At 47.6% G+C, this 25,289-nt stretch overlaps 1 protein-coding gene across 2 annotated transcripts in view; it reads right to left on the bottom strand.

Annotated features, from left to right (window-relative positions):
* WDR45 (WD repeat domain 45) overlaps positions 1-25,289 on the bottom strand; it is a 387,946-nt gene that overhangs the window by 332,407 nt on the left and 30,250 nt on the right. Inside the window, exon 2 of one of the 2 annotated variants that reach the window (XM_069645221.1) lies at positions 7,465-7,587. In XM_069645221.1, the coding sequence (XP_069501322.1) occupies positions 7,465-7,513 (49 nt within the window). In that variant the 5' untranslated portion in view covers positions 7,514-7,587. Of the gene's footprint in view, positions 1-7,446; positions 7,588-25,289 lie in introns of those variants that run through there. The other variant, XM_069645222.1, reaches the window with a different exon arrangement.

Below are 25,289 nucleotides of genomic sequence, written 5' to 3' on the forward strand. Positions count from 1 at the left end.
TATTAATACATTTTATTTGGTCAGCAGTAATTCTCTCCCTAAAGGTCTTCATGGCCATTTAGTGGGAGCTGAAGTAGCCTGAGTGGGTTTTCAGAAACAGGTTCCACTGCAAAGCAGTGACATGGATTACTCCCTTTGCTTTTTGCAGTCACTATTCCCTGGACACAAACGATAGAACAGATGCAAGATGAAGGCAACCAGGGTTACAACTTAGTTTGGGTCAAGTGCCTCCTCCTGTCATTGACATTGCGAGAGAATCATTGTAAAAGTATTAGGAAAAGTTAGAGAAAGTTGTTAACCTTACTTTCCGACTCCCTATAGTCCCTGCACCTCACTCAACATTATAGTCTGATGTCATTTGAGGTCCCCCAAAGAAATGACACTAGAGTAGGGAAGGGCATCCAACTGTATTTTGTGGCTATATTCTGATGGGAATTTATCACTAGGCAAGCAGCCAGAGCCAGTAGGAAGCTTTACACTGGCCAGTTTGTGGACTGGAACCATGGGGGCAGTTGCTGGACCTCCCCCTTCACCCCCACAGGCTCAAGGCCTCACGTGTTTATAAAGGCGAAAGGCCCCCAACTCTGTCCCCGACTGCTGGGCTGGGTTTTGGCAAGTGGCTGCGCTGGCATTTGTTCGGGTGTCAATTCTTGATGCCCCCCCCACCAGAGTGAGTGTGCATTGTGATGGGTAGCCGGTAAATGAGTTGCTTTTTGCCTATTGTGTAGGAATTGGTCTGCAGTGTAGAGGAAGATTAAGCAGAGAGGACCTTCCCACTTGATAACAACGGGCCTGAGAGGTAAGCCTAGCCCAATGTTTTATTCTAAAAATATCTTGCAGCAAACCTTACATTTTACAGACATTGCACTGATGTTATACTTCAGGAGGTATATAGAAATCATTTCTGCGTTCTTGCTAATTCTATATCTTGGGTTACAACTAATTCTGGTGACATTCAATATTAGTACAAAATTGCTAATCAAATTAGTTCATTTGCTAATCAAAAAAATTTCATTTGCTAAATCTGCTAATCAATTTTTGAAACCTAATTTATGCCTTGATTAATGTCTACCTTAATGGCGCGGTCATGGTCCAAGGCCCTGAGAAAAATGTCCTCCTCTTTGATAGGGACTTTCCTCGCCTCATCAATTTCCCTTCATCTCCTGCTGTCCCATCCTCTCCCCCCTTAGCTACCTTGCCCTCTCTCTCCTCCCCCTATGCCCCTCTTAGGGCTCCCTCTCCTCCGCAGGGCATACCTCTGATGTGTACCCCTCCCCGGGAGGTCTTTAAAGCTGGCAACCTTCTTCATCTTGCCACTCTCAACTCGCACTCTGCTGTCAAACACTCCTCTGACATCTACCACCTCCTTGAATGAATTGACCTCAGTGTCCTCCGCCTTACTGAGACATGGTTCACAGCCAGCTCTGTCACAAGTTTTGATACTCTCCTCCCTGATGGATACAATATCCTCTGCGCACCCAGATCCTCCTGGTCCGGAGGGGGTATAGCTCTGATCTTTCCTGAGTGAACTCCTGCCTCTATCATTCCCACTCAGACCTACTCCTCTTTTGAAAGCTTTGTCTGTAGGCTCCCTCTCTCTCACCGTGGCTACTACCTACCAGCCTCCTGGTCAAATCACCTCATTTCTCTCCGAGTGGGCGAACCTCTCCTCCTCCCTCTACCACTCAACTCCTCCTCATCAGTGACCTCAATATCCATCTAGCCTCTCCTTGTTCCTCCCCTTTACTCTTTCGGGACCTCTGCGACTCCCTCTCCCTCTCCATCCTCTCCTCTGGCCCGACACACTCTGCAGGGTACACACTTGATGTCTTAATCTCCTTTGACCTCCCTCTCGCCATCCCTCTGACCACTCCTCTCTCCTGGAGCGATCATTCCCTCCACTCTTCTCATCTCTCCCTCTCTTCCCACCAGGCCATGCCTATCCCAACATTGCCGCCTACCTTCTCGGACATCCCACCCATGAAGCGTGTCAGTTGCAGCTTTCGCCGCCAGCTTCTCTCCCCCTCCACCTCTGGCTGACTCACATCCTGACACAGCCCTGTCTCTGCTCTACTCTTCATTTTTCTGATACTCTTGATGCTCTTGCCCCTGTCATAAGGATCTGTTTGAAGTCCAAAGCCAAGTGCAATTCCTGGTATGACTCTGACATAGCTACACTTAAACGTAAATGTAGGGTGGCTGAGTTAAATGGAGGGCTTCTTGTTCACCCTCTGACAAACTGGCCTGCCGCCTGCTCCAAAGGCAATACCGACTCTCTTTCCTCACCAAGAAGAGAGCCACAATCAAAGCCTGTGTCTCTGCGGCATCTAACAACTCGGCCAAACTCTTTAAAATCTGCAAGGAGCTGGCCAACCCTGATGCAGTTTCTACCCCTCCTGTTGCCTCCGAGGCTCTTTGCAATGCCCTTGCCTCTCATTTTATATCGAAAACCAAGGACATCCTGTCGACCCTCTCCTCCCCTCCCCTCCCCCTCCACTTCCCTCCCCTCGCCTTCTGTTCATGCGGACCGTCCTTCAGCCACCCCTCCACCCCCTTTCTCTGCCTTTCCTCCTTTCTCCCCTGACGAGGTCGCTAGACAAGTCCGATCTATGAAAGCCTCGTCAAAACAGGTTCATCCCTGTTCCTCTAAAACCATCATGATCACATTGATACCCTGGCTCCGGCCCTTGCCAAATTCTGCAACCTCTCCTTTGCTGCAGGAACCTTCCCCTCCCCCCTGAAGCACTCTCTTGTGCATCCTCTTCTCAAGAAACCCACAGCTTACCCTTCTTGCCCGGCTTACTATCGCCCAATTTCCATTACTCCTTTTCTGGGCAAACTCATGGAAAAGCTGGCCATCTCTCAGCTTAACCTTCATTCTGATTCTGTTGGTTGTCTCCACGATCATCAGTCTGGCTTCAGAGCTGTCAGAAGCACAGACAATGCTCTCCTGACCATCTGTGAAGATCTGCTCTCCAACCTTGACTCTAACATTCCTTCTGTCCTCATCCTACTCGATCTCTCTTCTGCCTTTGACACGGTCAACCATAACATCCTGCTCAACCGTCTCTGTGATAACCTGTGTATCACTGATCAGGCTCTAGCCTGGCTGACCTCTTTCCTCTCTGATCGACCCTCCCATGTCCAAATTTGGTCCTTCCCATCATCCATCTCCCTTTCTACCTGTGGTGTTCCCCAGTCTAACCTCTCGCCCTGGCTTTTCAATCAATACCTGGCAATTCTCACCGACTGCATTGCCATTTTCTGCTCCAATCTCCAGTGCTATGCTGACGACAACTCATTTTCAGGCTTCCCTTGGCCACCTCCTCTCATCTCTGATTGCCTAACTGCCATTCAGGATTGGTGGGCCGCCAATGATCTTTGCCTGAATGCCAGCAAGACGGAGATCCTCCTCATTGGCACACCTTCACTATCCTTTCCCCTCACTCTCTGGCTGGCCTCCCTTGGCCTTCATCCTACCCCCACCTGCGAGGCCAAGAATCTCGGGGTCATCTTTAACTCCACCCTTTCCTTCTCTGCCCACATCTCTGATGTCTCTAAAAAGTCAAACTTCCTACTGCACCTCCTCAGAGGTACTCTGCGTTTCCTCTCCGTCCCCCAGAAGCTCACTGTCTCTCGAGCTCTGGTTCTCTCGAGGTTGGATTATAGTAACAGCCTCTTTCTAAATCTACCTGCCTCTACTCTCTGCCCCTTGCAACTAATCCAGAACAGGACTGCAAGACTTGTCCCTCCAGTGGATGCAAGGATTAAATTCAAAAACCTTTGCATTGTCCACAAGGCATTCTTGTGCCTGGATCCAAAATACCTTCAGCTATCCCTCGGCAAATACCTCCTCTCTCGAGTTCTTCGCTCCTCTACCTCCAACTCCCTCAGGGTCAGTCGTTTTTCAAAGAAACGAGCTGGGGGTAGATCTCTGTCTTCCGCTGGGGCCTCCCTCTGGAGCAGCCTCCCTGCCACTCTGAAACTTGAGGGGAACTATCTCCGGTTCGGAAGCACCTCAAAACCTTCCCCTTTGCTTCTGCCTTCACCCTTCCTTTCCCCTGCTGATCTGCTCTGTCTCGGCACCATGCACCTGGTTTACCTTCTGACTCAGGCCCAGGTACCTGTTCATCCTGCCACCTATCCGCATTGCCTCATGGCAATCCTTTGCACTGAGGTCTGCATCTGTAACCATACAGTCCCCCCCTTTGTTCTGCACGTATTCAGTCTCACCCTTGTCTTTTGCCTTAAACCTAGCACTTGCCACTTGCTGGCTGAACTACTACTGTTTGTTGCTTTTATTATATATTTATTATTTATCTGTATACTTTTGCTCAGCACTTTCCATTTCTCCCCCCCTCCCATGCACTTTCCCCTTTCCCTCTTCCATGCACGTGTGCGTTTTCAATGTTACTGGGCCTAGTAAGATTGTTGTTTTGTTCTCCCCTGCCCTCGTCACGCTGTGAAACCCTTGTGTACAAGCGCATTTCAAATAAAATATGAAATATCAAATAGGCCGCAGGAGAGCTGGCAAGTTAGGTCAAAGTGGTCATACAGGAGGTCAAGCAAAATCCCTGTACAGTCGAAAGCCTTTGACCTAAGAACTGTAAAGAAAGCAAGGGAGGTGAATCCCGCAAACATTGATAGCGAATGTGAATGTAAAGTTGGCAAGAGTGAAACCGGATGAGGGAGGCTGACAAAGAGGGGGCAAAGCCTAAATCCCAAGAAACAGTGTGATGACAAAGGTGAACCCAACCGAGAGATGTCCACTGGAACTGTTTAAGAAGCCATTAAGATTTGTATCCCCATTCTTTCAACACCTTTTCCCCCATCCTACCACGTAGGACATTCAAAACCACTGCCCCCCCACCCCTTTCCAATACAAACACCTTCACATGACACACAAGAGAACAGACTATCACCAGAGCCATTTACCCGATATGTCACAATACAAGGGTCAGGCAATGTCAGGCAATTGATCAGAATCACATACATACCTGACTGCCCTTTCCCTTCCTTACAGGGATAAAAGGTGGAGCAAGAGAGCACAGTACGAGGAAGGACCGCACGACAAGACAGCTATGCAGGCCCAGCAGTTAAAGAGGAAGAGAAAGGTGGCGAATATCGAGAGGCTGACGAGGAGAGACACGATCTTGCCCTTTCCGACGCAGACCTGCAAAACCTCTGCAGCAGGAATCGTAAAACCGAGGACAATAGCCTAAGTGTGCTGCAACAGATGTCAACGGTACACGGAGCGTGGTGACGCTGATAAGCGGGAACGAGGGAGACTCCTGCAACTGTGGTAGCAGCCTTGACTCCAGTTACGAGGAAAACAAAGCCGTTCATCACAGCCTGTGAGTCAAGGGGAGAACCGATAAGAGCCGGGCTGTGGTGAATGAATGTCGCAAAGTGGCAACTTGAACCAATTTCAAAGAACTTTAAAAGTGGTAAAGGGGAGACCAGCTGCAAAGGGAACCGGCACCAAGTGGGTTCTAACTCTGGTCGATCCCCGTCTGCGTGGAACTACAGATACCAGAAGGCCGCAGGAGATCCGTCAAGTTAGGTCAAAGTGATTTGTAGAGAAATCTGTAGAGAAAGGATAAGCCATAGAGAACCCTGAGGAGGGAGGCTGAAAGTAAAGAGGGGGTCGGCCCCCGGAAGAGGGGGACCCGGGGTGGCCATCACCCAATGTGAACTGTGGAAACAAACTTTCATTTTGTAAAAGGAACTGTTGTGTTTTGTTATTGAATACGTCAGGCCCTCGAAGGCAAAAGACTTTCAAGAGAAACGAGACTTGGCCATCAACGGCCCCGATAGCTGCAAATGTAATTGCTGTCTCGTGCTGGGGAAGCTCGAGAGTGTACTGTGCTCCAAGATCCCACTTTACCCTGTGCTCAAAACGTGGGGAAAGGATACCCAAGCTACAGTATCCTGACATATTATTTGAGAACACTTCTTTCTTTTCTTGAAAACCATCCCACACCCTTTTTGTATTAGTTGTAAGGTTTGGCAATAGGTTTCTTAGTATAGGCCCTTGTTATTTGACACAACGCTACCAGGAATGCCTTATTTTCATTTGATGGTCAACGCTTGCTCCCATCTTAGATTTAGGTTAAGATTAGGCGTTTTTTCAACCTGCATACAGTTTAATAAACACCCTTGAACTGTGAGCACTTGTGTCTGTCTTTACTGTTGCCACCATGAGTTCCTTACAGGAGTCAAAGATGACACCAAGGTATATTTCCTCACAAGAGGAGGAGGGGAGGGGGCCCATGGAAGGCAGCCAGAGGGTAGGAGGGAGCTGGTGTCCCAATGAGAAGGATCTCACTCTTACTGGCATTAATGCAGAGATCATTGGCAACATACCATGCCTGAATAGTAGTCAGACAGTCAGGGATGAGAGAGGAGGAAGAGAAGGCAGTAGAGAGAAGCTTGAAGGAAAGATGTGTGTTGTCTTGCTATGCAGTAACCGCAAGTGGCACTAGAATACATATGAACTGCTTGCAGACACTGAATGCAACTAACATGAGTGGCTATGCAAATCAAAATTGAAGCCACAGCCGAATTGAAATAAATGGAAGTCACTGAAAAGGATTGAGAATAAAGACACACCTATTTCACATGCGCAGACCAGACTGTCAGTGCGTCTATTGTGCACATTCTTGCCAAGGACACCTAGGAAGAGAACGTTTCACATTGGCAGAAGAGATAGCACACCTACATGTGTGAAAGTTGAAAATCCTCATAAATGTGAGCAGGAAAATTAGATTTGTGGTCCCTACACATGTGGTCTGAACCTGGGAGACAAAGCCTATTTGTTCGAGCCAGACGGATACCGTTGTTCCTATCCAACGGAAGGCATGATGATACAAAAGTAATACCAGATTGAAAGCTTAATGTTCTGTCTCAAGGCCAGGAGGATCAGAGATGGTAACTTGGCTGGGTATAGCCATCACCTTTGGGGATGTCCCACCACCTTGAAAAGTTGCACATGGGCTGGTAATTTACCAAGGCTGAGAAGACCCTCTGTGAGCAGTCGCTTCCCACCTTTCACACTAGCTCACACTTTGTTGCGAGACCCAATAGCAACACGCCAACCTGACATGCCTGCAGTTACAACATTTAGGAGGTGGTCACAGGACACTGTTTAGCCACTAAAAGTACTAACCAATCCCAACTCACCTTAGGTTTTGAAATGTATCATTTATTTTGCAATGTCACTTTGCATTACATTTCCATGACAAGACTGTAACCAGTGAGAAAGTATTGGAAATAACCCGATTAACATGTCCCGATCCCGGTTTTGTAAGCTTTCAATAAACAGTGAGATTTGTCACATTCTTTGACTCAGTTCCTCTTGCTTGTATGTGGGGAAATTAACAGACCCTCACCTTACTTCAGTATGTGTGTCAAATATGTGTCAGTGGCTCAATATTTCTGACATACCTCAGGTTTAAGACTTACTCTGGTCTTGGTTGAAACGCAGACTGTTCACCCCACGCTGTTGTGCCATGATTCCTAGGACGGGAGACTGTGGTTAAATCTGAAATCAGAGTCTGGCCTTTACCCTCCAGCGAAGACGGTAATCTGTAAATGCATTGGAAATGAGATTTGAGCAGATGGGTAAAATCTAAACACATTCTATGAATGCCCATGTGAGCGTGAGGAAAACAGAATGAGAATGCATGTAGGTTCACAATCAAATCTCAGGTACCCCTCTCCCGGACAGGAACCCGTAAAACATTTCTGGCCCCTCCCCCTTACATGGGGAGCAAAATACCTGCCCTCGCCCTTTCATGGCAAGTAGAATACCTACAACGTCCCAGTTGACATTGGCAATGTGGACCATTAAGCTCCACTCAAGGTGAGAGGAAGAAATTGACTATGAGTAATGAAGATTACGGGTAGATTACGGGTAAGTAATCCGATCATTACCTCCATGTCCATCTTTCTCTACCCTGTACTTACATCCGAGGAATACCAAATGAATGATGATGAATGGCCTAAATAAAGACACAGAACACCATAAATACTACTAACACTTACAGACACCAATTCACTGAACCAGAACTTGTAAGTGGATAGCAGAACTCAACCCCTAAACCAAACATAGTCAACCCCTGGTGATGTAGGATTAGTCAATGCTTGACAAAAATGTTCTGGTTTTTCCAAGTTGTTGCCCTACTTTTTTGGTGGATGGAAATTCCTCGGGCCTTCCATGCCCCTAATTGATCCCTTCCCTGGATGGAACCTGGTGCAGGACATCAGACTATGAATAAACTGTAGATATGGCCTATCTAATCCATATACTCAGGGTGGCAATGGAAGCTTTCTTTCCCAGACCTGAACCAAGAACAGACTTTCTGCCTGTCTAAAAGCTGCCATCTTATCCGGTTATGTCAACACTGTTCTGTGAACATCAAACATCTGCCAATACTCTTCATCCACAGAGGATGGTTTGGGAAAGAAGGCTAGCAGAACAATGTCCTAAGATTGATGAAATTTGTAAATGACGTTGGGTAAAAAGAGCACATCATAACAAATCAAAGACTGATTGAATCTGAAGGAAGGCCTGCATAGTGATGCTCAAACCCCACAAAACGACATATCAAAACAAAGTTATTGACACTACAAATAAACAATTTCAGGGTAAGCTTCTTGATATTAATGGAATAGACAGGCACAAACGCGGGCTTCTGTAATGATCTAAGAATCAAAGAAAGATCCCAAAGAGGAACTCCAGAGTAAACCAAAGGCTTAGCCAGCAAAATAATTCCTGAGACATTTAGAAACAAGAACCTTCCCCTCTGATCTGGGAGACTCGGGATCTCTAAAGGTGAGGCTAGACGACCATTGTTGCCCTGAGGCAGGAGACATCCAACTCCAAATTGAAACCATCCCGTAAAAATTACATGGCGATAGGAAGTGGGCATTGTACAGCCTGCTGGGAATTTCTCTCATGCCAAAGAGCATAATTGCTCCAATGCTCGTCATTAAACCGTTTGGGTAGCGGGCCTCTAGAAGTTTTGTACTGCTAAGGCAAGTTGTGGAATCAATCTTCTGTCCTGTAAGAATTCCCTCTCAATTTCCAAGCCACCCCACCAGAGAAGATGATCCTCCCTGCCCACCCCAAGATGGCCCTGGGATCCACTGAACAGACATGGAGAAACCGGAAGTGCGAACAAATGGAAAGGCTGACAACTATAATATCAGGGGGAACCATTAACCCCTCAGCCAAACTGGAGCAAAGAGAATGTTCTTGTGGAGCAGGGCATTCTGGGGAAAGGTGAAAGATCCATTGATGGAGAACCCAACCAGGAGCAGATCAGACTGAAAATCTCCAGGTATAATTACCACAATGCCAAGGAAAACATCCTTCTCAGGCTGTCTGTGTTCACATTGTCCATGCCCCGGATGCAGGCATCTTACAGAGACAGAAGGTTGAATTCTGCCCACAGTCCCTACTCATGGGCCAGTTGACCTAACAGTATGAAACGTGCCCCTCCTCTTCCGCCCCCACCTGTCCATGTAAGCCATTGCTGTGATATTCGCTTTCCAGACTATACCCACTCTTTTCTGGATACTGGGGAGAACACCTACAGGGCCTGATGATGGCAACAAACACCCTCCAATTGGAGAATCTGTTTGCTTCCAGTGAGGGCCACCTTTACTGGTGCTGCCATATCCCTGAGAATGTTAACTATCCCAGACCACGGGTGTCTGTTGTAATTGTGACTGAAGAGGGTTCTCGCAAAGGAAAACCCCTTAGCAGGTTCACCTTTTCCAAACACCACTGCAACTGGGTTGACAAATCCAGACTGATGGGACCTTGGCCTGGAAATTCCTGAGAGTCTGGAGACCAATGTCTGTGGAGAGGAGATATCAAAGGGTTCATGTGCAATCTTGCTCAAGGAATCACAAATACAGAGGCTGCCATATGGCCCTGTACCTGGAGAACTTTCTACACTGAATAAACCTGAGCAGTTAAGAGTACCCTCCACAGGGCTTGGAGTCTTTGTGCCCAAATCTTTGGTAGAAGGACCACTCAACTGGAGGTCCAAAACCCAAAATCTATGAACAGAAGGCACCAGGAGAGACTTCCCCAAGTTCAGGAAGAACCCCATTGACTCTTGGGTCAGGCATGTAACCGAGACATGTTCCTCCAGCAGCACCTCCGTAGCCACCACGATTAACCAGTCACCCAGGAACGGAAAGGAGTGGATTCCCCTGCAATGAAGATGAGCCGCCACCGGGCCCAATCTAGAGGCCAAGCTGAGGAGCTCTGAACTGGAAACAAACCCCCTATAATGGGGAATTTCAGGAACCTTTGGTAATTCTGATGGATCAGGATGTGAAAGGAGGCATCCTGAAAATCCAAAGTTTCTAGGAATCTCCCCCAAAACACACAACAGGATGATCTTTCTTTTATTTGTATGTTGTATTGTTTAAAGCGCGGCCCTAGATCGAGAGCAGTGGAGCGCTGTACAGAGTATAGGTAGCCGGCATTCGGACAAGCAGATTTTAACAGTAGGGCAGTACTGTGAGGTCTGTGCAGCGGGATGTGCATCCATTGGAATTAGCCCTTGGTCAGGCATTGTTGAACGAGCCATGTTTTGAGAGATTTGCAAAATTGGAGAATTGTGGGGGCATTCCGAGCTGACAATGGGATTAAGTTCCGGAGGGTGGGTGCATGACAAGAGAAGGATTGTTTGCAGGTCCTCTCTTTGGGGACGAGTTGCGATTCAAGCAGGTTGGACGATTTTCTGCGCGATGAGCATGTGCTACCAGATATGTGGCGCATAGCTGCCAGGTATGCTGGTGTGCTACTCGTGGCTGCTTTGTAGATGATACATGCTGTCTTGAACAGTATCCTGGCTTGGAGTAGAAGCCAATGTAGTTTGCTTAGGATGGGCGTAATTCGGTCAAATTTCCATGCTTCCGTAATAAGACATGCTGCAGCATTGTGAACTGCTTTTAGGGGAGCCAGGTGAGAAGCTGGGAGCCCTGTCAAGAGAGCATTTCCCCCATCAAAGTGCAAGACCACAACGGCCCTGAAGTCCTGCAGCGGGATGAAGGGTTTGATTTTTCGAAGGGTAGAGGTTCTGAGCCAGGCTATTTGAGCTTTCTTGGCTATGTGTTACTGGAAGGACAGGCTGCTGTCAATGGAGAAGTCTATGGATTTTGCTGAGTCTGTGAGTTGTGGATCAAATCCTTCTAGGTGCATATCATTGAGCCATTGTTGGACAGTTTGTTTTTTAGTGGGCGGAATGATGGGGACAAATTTAGTCTTGGATGATTTCGTTTGACTGGATGATGGCTAGATAATACAGGAGACGAATGATGTCCTGCACGCTATTTACTCTCATGTACAACTCAGTATCGTCTACGTATTGGTGGATGGCTATATTGGGATTTTTGAGGAGAGTGCCCAAAGGCTCCATGTAAAGGTTACAAATCTTATGATGGCACTCCACCTTTAAGGGCTGATTCACAATTAGTATCCAGCGAGGGAGAATCAGAATGGAAGAACCATTCCGATTGGCCCTCGCCAGGGCATTACCCTGCCGGGAATCCCTCGGATTCCACTGCTTTGTCCCCCGGCGGGGTCGTGGCAGCCCCTCAGCCAATGAGGAGGCTCGAAGTGGGGCCTCGCTGGTTGATTCAGGTAAGTGTATTTCCCCGCCCTCCCAATCCCACTCACTTCACTCAGGCCTATAACTATGGGCCCCGGGACATTACCAGACTCGCTTATGCCCCCGCTGCTCGGGGCATATTGCTGAATTAATACCTTCAAACTTTTCAGGTCCACAATCAACCTGAATTTCCCATTCTTTTTGGGAACTAAGAAAACAATGGAATAAAGGCCCTGACCAATCTGATCCTGAGAATCTAAGGTGATTGCTCTTTTCTAGAGAAGGGCCCAACTTGGGTCTTTGTTTCCCTGTTGATGTTGCCTCTAGAAAGCAGCGTCTGAATCAACCAAGTCCTGTGGGTTTGAAATCTAGGTTGTGGCCACAGTGGATGATCCTGTTCACCCAGGAACCAGTTCTAACCTATTTTCATACACCAGAGAACCACCATAGCCTGGCTTCCACACTTCTGGCATCAGGATTTATATTTCTTCTGGGGGTAAAAGACTTGCTACTTTCTGAGGGAACTACCTTTCCTTGTAATTGGATTGCTTTACTTTACTATGGTCTCTGAGGATGATTGAAGGTGATACAAATCTCTTCCTGCCGTAATATATTTGCTGGGCATGGCACTAGGTGTCCTTCTGAGCTTCTCTGCATGTCTGTCTGCCTTAAAAGTCTTATGGTTCTTTACCTCCATGGAATCACTGAATAACATGTTTCCCTTAAAAGGAACCTGCATGGATGCAGATTTTTGGTGCCTCTCTGGGTGCCAATCCCTCAAATAAAATGGCGATGCCCTCAAACCACTGCTCCCATACTCATGGCCAAGGGGTGCACACCATCATATACAAAATGTGAAAGTAGCTCTGCTAGGGCTTTCATATCCTACAGATTTTGAGTGCAGTCAGTTCCCTCTTCAATTGCTTTGTTCAGGTTCTCAAAGCCCTCTAGTGCAATATCTGCTGTATAAGAGGCATAGATACTGGTTTGCAGGCTTAGCTGTACACCAGTAAAAGATCTCTTGAATGCAGAGTCAGCCTTCCTGTCAACGTTATAGGCAGGAATTTATATGCCAGGCATGCACCCATACATCTGGAATTGGAGCATTTTCAGTGCAGCGAAACTCAGAAGGGGTTCATCAGCTCAATGCCTACTTTAGAGGGTGGCTGATGGGAAGATAAAAAACTGGGCCACAATTGAGAAGCTTTATAAGCTTTGGCGTTAGGCCATATCTCTGAAAGATTGCATATGTACATACCTCTTAAGCCTGGATCTCAACAATCCAACGCAGATGGCCTCAGTAGATGCTATCACCTTGAGGTTGAGTCACACACTTCAAAGGGTGTGACTAAACCTTCTTGGCTTGGGGCACCTGAAGAGTTGCCATCTGCAAAGGTGTGAAAGCCTTAGCGGTCTCCCATTTGGTTGAATCAGTGTTCGAGGCGGGGGAGCTGACGGCTTTCAGAAGGTCGAGTCTACGCTCGCTCAGAAGTACCTACCGATGTGTGTTGACGATCGGGTCAATACATGGTGGTCTGCATCAATTAGTCAAGCCAGCACCTGGATGTCCTGAAAGGCAGATAAGCAAGCCAAAGCTGCGTAGAGGGCCAAAAGCAGCACTGTGGGTCCTGTAGAGGCTTGAAGCAACGTAGACTCGACCGTGGCTTGAAGCAACGTGAAGTACGCTGAGCAAGATCAATCTGGCTCAAAGGTGTCTTGAGGTGATGAAACAGGGTTTCAGCTGCTTCTGAACTTCTGGGTTGCTGGGAGACTCAATCCTAGGTCTCCAAGGACAAGGTGAGTCATGAATTCTGCACTTCCAGTCCAGGAAGTTGTCTGTCACCTACAGAGGGTCCTTAACTTCCAGTGAGCAGGATCCTGGTTCCAGTGTCATGACCCACAGGACGCACCCCTTTTGGTCTTCCTGGCCCTTATCGCAACGGGCCTTGCATTCCCTGACACTCCCAACATGGCCGTCCAGCGTGACACGCCTTCCGCGGTCTATACTTTGGACATAACGTATTCTACCAATAGACTGCAACCCCGCGGCTCAATGCATCTCAGTGCTATTGCCAAGTAGCGATCAGACGTGTGCTCCGTAGTTCGCTGTATTGCTTTCCTGGTTCCTAGCTTTTCTACTTCCATTCCTTGCCCCTTTCCCTTTCCTCTTGCTTCCTGGACTCGTGCACCATCAGCACGTCTTCTTCGTTTCCCGGACCCCCGGATTGCTGCATCCCGGAATCTTAAACGCACGCTGGAGTCGGAAGAGACTCGCTCAGCCTTATTCAAGTCCAGGTCTGTCCGCAAGAAGACACCGCCCACAGAGTCCAGCAAGGACGGCCGTCATGGAAGCGGCCGTCCAGGACCTGATGCGAGGTATGCAAGAATTAACCACGAGGTGCAGAATTTAAAGGCGGAAAACGCTGCTCTCAAGCAATTAGTTCTATCCCGTGATTCAGCCGCAAAAGAAAGTGTGTTACTGGGCGGCATTGTTGACAAATACGATGGGTCGGCAAAAACCATTTGTGGATTCCTGGACTCATGTTTGGTTCACTTTACATTTAAGCCCTATTACTTTTCCACTCCCAGGGCTAAGGTGGGTTTTATAATCTCTCACCTTTCCGGAAATGCTTTAACCTGGGCTACACCCCTAGTTAACTCCGGCAACGCTCTCCTAGATGACTACGATGGTTTCATACGGGCCCTAAAGACCATGTTTGATCGCCCAGAGCAGGTCTTTACTGCCCAGGAACGCCTCTTAGACTTTCAGCAGGGATCCCAGGATGTGCTTACGTATGTAACCCGATTCAAGCAATTGGTCAAGGAAGCTGATTGGTCTCCGGAGGCAAGTTTGACACTTTTCAGGAGAGGACTAAATGAGGAGATTAAAGATGAGTTAGCCAGAGTGGCCCGACCAAACTCATTCCAGGCTCTCATGGACCTTGCCATGCAAATAGACTTTCGCATCCAGGAAAGGAAGGCAGAGAAAAAAAAATCTAAAGGAAACCCTCCGAAGGTGTCCTTTGAGAGTACCTCCAAATCTGATACACACTCAGGATCAGTCACCGAACCATAACCCATGCAGATAGGAGCCTTCCGTGGACCCATATCCCCGCAAGAAAGGATGAGAAGGATTAATACAGGGTTGTGCATGTATTGTGCCTCAGACAAACTCTTGGTTAGAGAATGCCCTCTGGCCCCTCCTCGGCGTTCGGGAAACGCCAACTCCCGATCCTAGATGGAGCAGGGCTTCGGGAGAGAGATGTTTGCTCCACATCAATTCCATCTTTGAATTCTCCTGGACAAAACAATCTAGTGATACTACAAGCCTTCCTATCAACCTCCAGGAATAAGACCTATCCTGTTTTGGCCTTGGTAGACTGCGGGGCTATGGGAATATTCATTGATCAAGATTGGGTTTTTAGTCACCACATCCCATACGAAACACGAAGCATCATGCAGCCGGTGGACGCGATCGATGGAAGACCCCTCACTTCGGGGCCCATAAAACCTGCAGACCAAAGAGGTCCAGCTTTCAATTAATCACCCCCAAGAGCGGATTCGATTCGACATTATTAAGTCAGCTCATTACCCCATGGTACTGGGCATGTCCTCATTACAGAAACACAATCCGTATATCAATTGGACAGCAGGATCTATTCCTCTTCGTCATCGTCTACCTGGACGACATTTTGATCTACTCCAAGGACCTTCTAAAGCATGAAGAACATGTAAAGGCAGTACTACAACGACTCTGTGAACATAAACTCTTGGCCAAACCCGAGAAATGTCTGTTTCACGTTGCTTCTGTTCATTAACTAGGATTTATCCTTACTCCAGAGGGAATTGGCATGGACCCTTTAAAGGTAAAGGCTATATTATCCTGGCCTGCTCCCACGTCTGTGAAACAAGTTCAATCCTTCCTGGAGCTTGCCAATTTCTAACGGAAGTTTATACCCACCTTCTCTGAGATTGTTCAACCGATTGTTGCTCTCCTGAAGAAAGATACGCCCTTTGTCTGGTCTATTCCGCAAGATAAGGCATTCCAACTTTTGAAGGCAAGATTTACTCAAGCCCCCATTCTGGCCCAACCCGACATTGATCGACCATTCCTTGTGGAAACGGATGCCTCTAACTACGCCATTGGAGCGGTGTTGAAGCAAGAATTTGAGGATAAACTAGAACACCCCATTGCTTACCTTTCACGAACCCTGACTCCCAGTGAGACACACTACTCTGTCCTGGAAAAAGAACTTTTAGCCATCCGCCAAGCCTTCACTGAGTGGTGACATCTACTCCTGGGAGCTAGATATCCAGTCCAGGTCCGCACAGACCACCGAAATCTTCAAATTCTACAGTCATTAGAGTGTCAGAACAGTCGTCAGGCTCGTTGGGCCTTCTTCTTTGCCCAGTACCAGTTCCACATCACTCATGTTCCTGGATCACAAAACTTGATTGCTGACGCCTTATCTCGACAGCCTGACTATGAAACTACCGAAGATAAGGCCTATCCTAAGAGGTTTCCCCACACGATTGCTGTAGCTCAAGCAGTCAATCTCCTGGAAGAAATCCGAGTCCAACAAGGATCGGTCTCAGGTGAGAAGGGGGGAACTCCGTGACATCCAGTGCACAGTGAGCAGAGGCGCATTGGCCCTACATCAGTGTCGCTCCCGCTATTCCCCATGGATGGGCAGGCAGCAGAGCTTGATTCGGCCTTGTATGCACTTTCTTCACCTCTATGTCAAAGAACGTTGGAATAGGCTCTATTTCCCACAGAGGTTTAGTGAACCCTTCTACTTCTTGTAAGAGTCCCCAGATGAATCAACTAAGGAGGGGATTCTCTCTACTTATAAAGACAAAATGACACAGGGGATTGGTCCAAAGAAACCCTGCTGTAAGGGATACAATCTAAGCTGCTTTAACAAGTGAAATTTCCCTTCGGACAAGTTGTAGGGAGCCCTAGCAGAAACTAAGGTAGCGGAACCCCTTTCTCTCTCCTCTGGCTACTCTAACTTCCATGTCTGCTGACTTCAAAAGGACTCAAGTGGTCCGCACTCTTGTGTGCGATTGTCTTGGTAATGTCAGTGTTGCCTTTGGCGCACCGATTCCCAGGGTACCTTCTGTGGAAGATTTTTCTGCCCTATGAGGAACGTGTTCTCCTTCTTCCAAGAGGATCAAAAGGCTGCTTCCTGGCCAATGTCCCAAATGGCTGCTGTAAAGACACCCAGGCCAGACAACGTCTACACAACCTGGTCATAGTAGAGCACTACTAATCAAGCTGATACTAGTATGATATCAAATTGCTGTGACCGTATAATTGTGTGACGCTAGTAGCCACCATGTCATTACCAGGCATGGCTTAGATTTACAGTTTAATTTGCCACAAGGCTGACTAGGGTACACAATTATGCTTTGAGAGGTGCAGGAGATGAAAAGGCCACTTCTGCCTGTTGGAACTTTGTGCTCCACCAGCTGTCAAGAATGTACATGTAACCTTTGAAACTGTCCTGCTGCCACTGCAGAGCAGTTGCTGTAGCGGTCAGGAGGCCTGAACAACAAAAACACATGAATGCTCTCCTTTTGGGATGGCCCTTTATGAAAGGGTCAGGGTCTGTTTAGCAGGCCTACCTTTCAGTGACAAAATTACCTGCAGCACAGACTGCATGCGAAAAAACTGAGTGCACAGGAAAAAGAAAGGCAACCTTCACTGCACGCCTGCGAGTGCACAGAAAACGGAGCCTGGTTATGGGCTTGTGGGTACAAGTATACTTTTTTTTTAAAGTATTTATTTTTGACTTTTTACTGCATCAAAAAAAACAGTGCTCCAACATGGAGCCTCATAATACAAATCCCAACAACAGTTCCCCCACCCTTCCGCCCCCTACCCCTTGTGTCCACTGTAACTTTGGTTGCCTCCATCTTTTGTCTGAGTTGGAAGGAAAGCTTTCCACGTTGTCCTTGTGTTCCCTTATCCCATGGCCCCTCCCTCTAAGGGTTCGGGTTGTCCGAGTCTGAAGCTTCAGCGTTGTTCATCAGATAAGTGATGTATGGCCCCCAGATGTCAGGAGGGCACGCATGCAAAGGCAACGTTCGAATAAATTCGGTGTCCATGTCTTGGCAGTAGGTTATATCCCTTTCCCAGTCTATAATCTTGGGGAGTTGGCCGCGACCCCACGACATAGCGATTCTTCTTCGTGCTAGCACCATGAGGAGTGCCGCCAACTTGCGTGACGCTGGCTGTAGATATTTAGTGAGGCCGAGGAGCGGTCCCAGCGGTAAGGGGGTCATCTGCTCACCTATAATGTCAGATGTTATTTGTATAACGGAAGTCCAGAAGCGTTGAATGCCAGGGCAGCCCCATGCCAGGTGCAGAAAATCAGCGTTGGCAAATGCGCATCTCTCGCAATGGGCTGACGCTTCCGGATGGTGTCTATGTTTCCTGACTGGGGTGTAGTATGTTTGGTGCACAAAGTTAAAGTGTATTAGCGTATATCGAGAATTTAGCGCTACCTTTTGAGTCTGTCCAAGAATATAGGCCCAGTCTTCCTCATTAATCGGTTCTTGGATAGCCGATTCCCACTTTCGTTGCACCTTAGGTTGAAGTTTCCGGGTGTCTCTTAACAGAGTTTTGTACAGAGTTGACACCAGTCTACCTTCACCTTGTGCTAAAATCGTGCTATGTAACAGATCCCACGTAGGGGGATGCTTAGGGAATGTGGGGAATAACCCCTGAAGGGTGTGGCGGAGTCTAAAATAGAGAAAGACATCGAGGGATGTGTTCCCTCCTCTGTCTTTAGCCATTTAAGGGGTTAGAAAGGTGCCCTCTGGGAAGAGGTCTCCCAACGATTTTATCCCTATTTTATCTATCCATATCAGGAATACTGTTTCATTCGTGAGGGGGATGCCGGGGATGAATTTTATCGGTAACAGGGGGGAAAATCGTATAGCCACTCCGTATTCACTAGCGATCTTCTTCCATATCGCATATGTGGATAGGACTGTGTTCAGCGTTTTATGCGGCACGGGAACGTGGCTTATTATGACTGCAGCCAACAGATCGGGGGAAGCTAGGGCCCGTTCCACTTGCACATGTGGTCTGATGTAGTGGGTTGAATACCAGTGACTTAGGAATTGGGCTTGGGCTGCCCAGTAGTATTTCTCTATATCGGGGAGGGCCAGGCCTCCGCTTGATATCGGTAGTGTGTATTGTACGCTACCCGCGCTGGTTTCCCCGCCCATAGCAGCTCTAGGATCGAGCTCTTGATTTTTGATAAGAAGGATTTGGGGAGGAGTAGCGGGATATTCGTAAAGAGATACAGAAGTTTAGGGAGAATAACCATTTTTGTCAGTGAGGTCCTGCCCCACAGCGTCAGTGGTAGAGATTTCCATCTCTGGATACGTTCTTGTAGAAGCTGCAGTGTAGTTACATAATTGTCCCTAAATATCTCGTAATGGCTTCGTGACATATTGATCCCCAAATAGCGCACCTTCGAGTTTTCCCATTTAAACCCATGGTCCTCTGCAAACTCTGAAGTGCAGGAGGACAGGGGGAACACTATCGATTTGGAGTGGTTGGTTTTGAGGCCTGACATTAACCCGAACTTTATCACCTCTCGCATTACAGGGTTGAGATTGGTTTGGGGGTCACTGACAAACAGCATGACGTCGTCAGCATATAAGGAGACGATTAATCTGTGAGGACCCAGCTTTAACCCTCGACATAGCTGCTTGGCTCTCAGCCTCGAGGCCAGGGGTTCCATCACCAGGGCAAAGATAAGGGCCGAGAGTGGGCAACCCTGTCTCGTTCCGCGCTCCAGTGTGATCCCTGTGGATCTGGTATTCCCTAGTGTGATGTATGAGCGTAGTTCGTTATATAACAGAGCTACTAGTTTCAGGAAGAAGTTACCCAGACCCATCTGCCTTAGTGTTGCGAACATGAAGGGCCACTCTACTGAATCAAACGCCTTCTCGGCATCTAACAGAACTGCTAGTGCCTGTTGCGTCGGGTCCAGGGCCTCAATGACGCCAAATAGTCTCCTGATGCCATAAGTTGTACTACGCCCTGGGATGAACCCGGCTTGGTCGCCCAGCACCAGAGCTGGCCTCAAGGGAAGTAATCTGGTCGCCAGAATTTTAGCTAGGATTTTGTTGTCTAAATTAATTAGTGAGATCGGCCTGTACGATTGTCACGACTCGCTCCCTTCCCCACCATTTGGGGGCATGATTTGGGGTTTATTCCCCACTGGACTTTTCCTCCGAACTTTATGCTACAGTGCTGTGATGATTTGGGAGCGCTAAATCCCTATTTTCCCAGCTACTTCCCTTCCGGATCCATTCCAGGTTTTTGGCAGCCAGCATGCTTCTTTAACCAAATGACTATGCTTCCCAGAATGCCTGGCCCACTGCTCCACCTCCACCCTTGCAACACAAGGTTGGGTGGAGGATAGGTAACAGCTGTGGCGGCAGGTGCAGCTATCAGCACACCCGAGGCGTGTGCTCGTTAAGCAGCTTTAAAAGCCTCAGTCTCACTTCAGTCCAGCGCTGGTCATCGTTTGCAGTGTTCCTGTTTTTGACTAGTCCCTGGTTCCTGGTTCCTTGCCTTTGTACCTACTTCCTTGTTCCTGTTTTCTTGTTTCCTCCGCCCTGAATTTCGGATTCATGAGCTAATTGATTTCTGCTCCCTTGATTTCCCTTTTTGTCTTCCTCTGTTTGCAGGCAGCAATTCTCAGTGCTTTCCCCTTTTAGATGCAGCCCAGTTTGTCTGTGTTCTATATTTCTTTGACTCTGTCCTTTGCTGCTGTTACCCATTTGCCTTAGCCTTCCTCTTAGTTTAGTTTCCTGTCTTTTCCTTGGAGGGGTAGGGAGAAGTTTGCATAGGTTATTTCGTTTTTCCCTGCTCCTGATCCTTACTTTCTAGAGGATCCATTCCATGTTTTCCACTGCACTTCTGCATTTATTTTCCCTTTGATTATTAGGTGTGGTGTGCGGTAGTAGCTAGCTCCTGTGTGAATGCTTATGTTTTCCTCACTATTTTGTAGACACTATTCCCACTTAGGTATTTAGTTTTCCTTCCATTGCTGTTCTAGCCTTTCGGGGTCCCAGTTTCTTCAACAGGATTCGTGGGCTAGCTGACATTCAAGAGGTTTATCTCGTCCTCGTGAGTACAGTTCTTAAGTTCCCTTCTGTAATACCATCAAGAGTGTTAGTACACAGATCCTGTCATTGCTTGCCCTCCACGTGGGTTTAGCGCTGTCAGTACCTGTAACAGCAATTGGGGGTAAGGCGCTTGCCGACTTTCCTCGCGGTCAGGTGCTTACCCCACATCCCTTTTCATATATTGGTTTTGATGTCACACTCTATTTGCACTCCTGGGTTCTAGCATACCTGAGTCGTAGTTCCTGGGTGCACATTTCCCTTGCCATATTCGCTGCCTTTGTACTCGCCTGACTAATCCTGACAGTATGACCAGCCAAAAATTCCCATTGAATATGGCAAGTTTAAGAAAGAAAGGCAGCAAGGCCTCTAACAAGTTTGTACAGAAAGCTTCCCCTACATTTACCTGTGACAATCAAATCACTAGTCCTGACTCCAATGAACTCCTTGTCACGAATGGGCATTTACGTGCAAAGTATTTTTCCCATAGGATGGCACATCCTACATGGCCTGATCCTAGTTCTATCTTTGGTTTTGATCCCGATTCTATGTCAGCACAAGCCTTAGCCGCAGAAAACAACACACTGTTAGACTTATTATACGAGAGTACCTCTGTTGTTGAACCCCATGATTCCAGTTGTGCTTCACCTCAGATAGAACAGTTTCATGATACCAACATAAAGAATGGAGGGGTTTCTTGCATAACTTCTGTTTTCTACCCTCAGTCTAACGCATACTCCGTTGCACAGGTACATACTGTAGTCCCTAATGCCAAGAGGTCTAATGTCAATAGTTTGTTTAAGGGAAACACAGACCAAGTTGGAAAGATAAACTATAAAACACAGAACCTGCAGGCAGTAGAGGACAATGTACAATCGATGCACATCCATATTGCTAGTGCAGGATCCAGCCCTGATGCCACTATGCTTCCCCTTGTGCCTACTGATAGTGATGTACAGTTAATGCAGGGCATGCTAAGAGCTAAACTTGAGGAGTTAAGACAAGAACTCATTTCTGCACAAGAGGAAAATAAAACCTTACACTCTTTACTGAATGCACCTCCGACTTTATCTGTTGACGTGGAGGAAGTGAACACAGTTCAGCCCCTGAGTGCAGAGACTTTGGTAAACCATGATATTTGTCGATATGTTAGATCTATTGGGAGTGAAGGTCTTTCGTCTAGCACAGCGCTTAATCTAGGCACAGGTTCTAACATTTGTTCTGCTGTTTATCAGGGATTGCAGTTAGCTGAAGAGTTACAAGCCACTCCTTTACCAAAAATACCCTGTGTAGCAGTTTGTCATAATTCTGAACTAGCACACATACAAGCTTCTGATTTCCAAACACAATCCACAATGGTGGCATACACAGATTCAGTCACTACCGTAGGCTTAGGCCCTGCTCTTGATACAGCTGCTGAGACTGAAGTAGATGTTAAAGCTGATGTGGAAAACAATGTTACCTCTGGGTTCACTCTTCCTTCTGCCACTTCTGATCAATACGAACAGTCAGAGACAGCACAGATTTCATGTTCTGAGGGACTCATTCCACAGTATACTGAACCAAAGAACCGTCAGGCGGTTCCTGAACTGTTGATTGATAATCTGCCTCTTTCAGAAGCTAAAACAGAGGAATGGACAATAGACGAAATCCTGATTAACAGAGACTTTACTATGGTGATTCCACTGATTGATTTTGACTTCTACAAAGAAAAAGACTCTGTGTCACCCACTAAAGAAAGGGACTGCAAGGGTACAGCTCAGCCTTTGGTTACTGGTGCCAAGGAGTCTACTGCCCTAAAGGTGCCCTTCATTCCTGAGCCACCGATGGGTCTGTCAACTTCTGAGACTTCTGTCTGTCCTCCTACAACCATTGACTCTTCTATGATTCAATCTACAGCCCTGCAGTCATCTTTGGCACACCTGTCTTCAACCAATGAACCGCTGCCATGTCTGCCATTTACTCAAGAGCCAGTCCCAAAGACCTGGACATGCTTGTATCCAGCAACCGAGATTGCTCCAGCTTGCATGCCTTCAGCCTCAAGGTTTCCCCTGACCTGCCTGTCTTCAGCTACAGTGACTCATCCTGCAGATCATCCTTCAGCTTTAGAGCCTCCGGTAGTCCATCAAAAGAGCATGTCTTCAGTCCCGGAGTATACTGAGTATTTGCCTTCAGTTCATGAGACGCCTGTATCCTGCATAGCCTCGCTGCCAATATCAGAGGTATACCTGTCTACACCATCTGATTCTGCTGTATTTTCTTCTGCTCCAGCGATTCCTCCTGAATCCCAACCATTTACAGTCGATGAACGTCTAGCCTGCCTTTCTTTTGCTTCAGGAGGAGCACCAGAATGCCTGCCTTTCCCACAAGACGATTCTCCCAACTGCTTCACTTTAGCATCAGAGCCTCCTAAAGATGCAGCATCAGAGTTTGAGACTTTTGCCAGCTCCCGCTTCAGAGTCATCAAGCTGGACCAAGTGGTGAGTCAGAACCACTCACTTGGGTGTGCACAAGGGGTGGTGCAGACCGGCGTATTACCTACAGGACTTGTGCAACAGAATTCCGCCAAGAAGCACCAGTCGGGTGCTAGTAGCCAAAGGAAGGGAATGACTGCTGCAGTTCAAGATGTGTCTGTTATTGCTCCTTCTGCGAGTCTGCCTGAAATACCAAGTACTGCGTCTATCACTCCTATCAGGATGCCAAACTTCCCTGCTGTGGTATCCCACGTGAAACAAAGTGGCTACACGACTGTCACCAGGAGTACTAGCCTTGTACAGCCCATTGGACTTTCAGATCTCCAAGGCGTAGAACATGTGCAGTCAAACCTTAGTCACTTTCAACGACAAGCCTTTTCCCAGATGGATGACAGAAGGAAATCTGAACCTCTACCTCAGCCACCACCTTCTCTAATGGCTGAGCATAAACCTTTCCTGAAGCCAGCATTTTCCTCACCTCCCGCATGTCCACTCTCGGCAGAAAGGCTAACAGAGCTTCTACCATTGCCTAAGGCATGTTGCACCAGCCTGCCTCTCTCCTCAAAGACTTATAAGGGTCCACTCCCAGTGACTGAGCTTCCTGGACCTTCCAACTCTGCTTCTGGTCCTGCAAGTCCTTCATGCCTTTCTTCGAACCATGAGTCTCTTCCTCACCAGAAGCCACCGTTTCCATCAGTACCACCTCCAAAGACAAAGCACTCCTATCATGGAAGTCCATCTGCCTTTGCCCACAGGCCACCATTTCCATCAGTGCCACCTCCAAAGAAAAAGCACTCCCATCATGGAAAGAAGATGTCTCGTGCGGGTGGCGGGCACCCGAAGCCGGCCGTAGGAGGGGGTATACTGTCACGACTCGCTCCCTTCCCCACCATTTGGGGGCATGATTTGGGGTTTATTCCCCACTGGACTTTTCCTCCGAACTTTATGCTACAGTGCTGTGATGATTTGGGAGCGCTAAATCCCTATTTTCCCAGCTACTTCCCTTCCGGATCCATTCCAGGTTTTTGGCAGCCAGCATGCTTCTTTAACCAAATGACTATGCTTCCCAGAATGCCTGGCCCACTGCTCCACCTCCACCCTTGCAACACAAGGTTGGGTGGAGGATAGGTAACAGCTGTGGCGGCAGGTGCAGCTATCAGCACACCCGAGGCGTGTGCTCGTTAAGCAGCTTTAAAAGCCTCAGTCTCACTTCAGTCCAGCGCTGGTCATCGTTTGCAGTGTTCCTGTTTTTGACTAGTCCCTGGTTCCTGGTTCCTTGCCTTTGTACCTACTTCCTTGTTCCTGTTTTCTTGTTTCCTCCGCCCTGAATTTCGGATTCATGAGCTAATTGATTTCTGCTCCCTTGATTTCCCTTTTTGTCTTCCTCTGTTTGCAGGCAGCAATTCTCAGTGCTTTCCCCTTTTAGATGCAGCCCAGTTTGTCTGTGTTCTATATTTCTTTGACTCTGTCCTTTGCTGCTGTTACCCATTTGCCTTAGCCTTCCTCTTAGTTTAGTTTCCTGTCTTTTCCTTGGAGGGGTAGGGAGAAGTTTGCATAGGTTATTTCGTTTTTCCCTGCTCCTGATCCTTACTTTCTAGAGGATCCATTCCATGTTTTCCACTGCACTTCTGCATTTATTTTCCCTTTGATTATTAGGTGTGGTGTGCGGTAGTAGCTAGCTCCTGTGTGAATGCTTATGTTTTCCTCACTATTTTGTAGACACTATTCCCACTTAGGTATTTAGTTTTCCTTCCATTGCTGTTCTAGCCTTTCGGGGTCCCAGTTTCTTCAACAGGATTCGTGGGCTAGCTGACATTCAAGAGGTTTATCTCGTCCTCGTGAGTACAGTTCTTAAGTTCCCTTCTGTAATACCATCAAGAGTGTTAGTACACAGATCCTGTCATTGCTTGCCCTCCACGTGGGTTTAGCGCTGTCAGTACCTGTAACAGCAATTGGGGGTAAGGCGCTTGCCGACTTTCCTCGCGGTCAGGTGCTTACCCCACATCCCTTTTCATATATTGGTTTTGAT

This window comes from Ambystoma mexicanum, chromosome 2p (assembly GCF_040938575.1).
Source record: "Ambystoma mexicanum isolate Mex_15411 chromosome 2p, UKY_AmexF1_1, whole genome shotgun sequence".
NCBI classification, from domain to species: Eukaryota; Metazoa; Chordata; class Amphibia; order Caudata; family Ambystomatidae; genus Ambystoma; species Ambystoma mexicanum.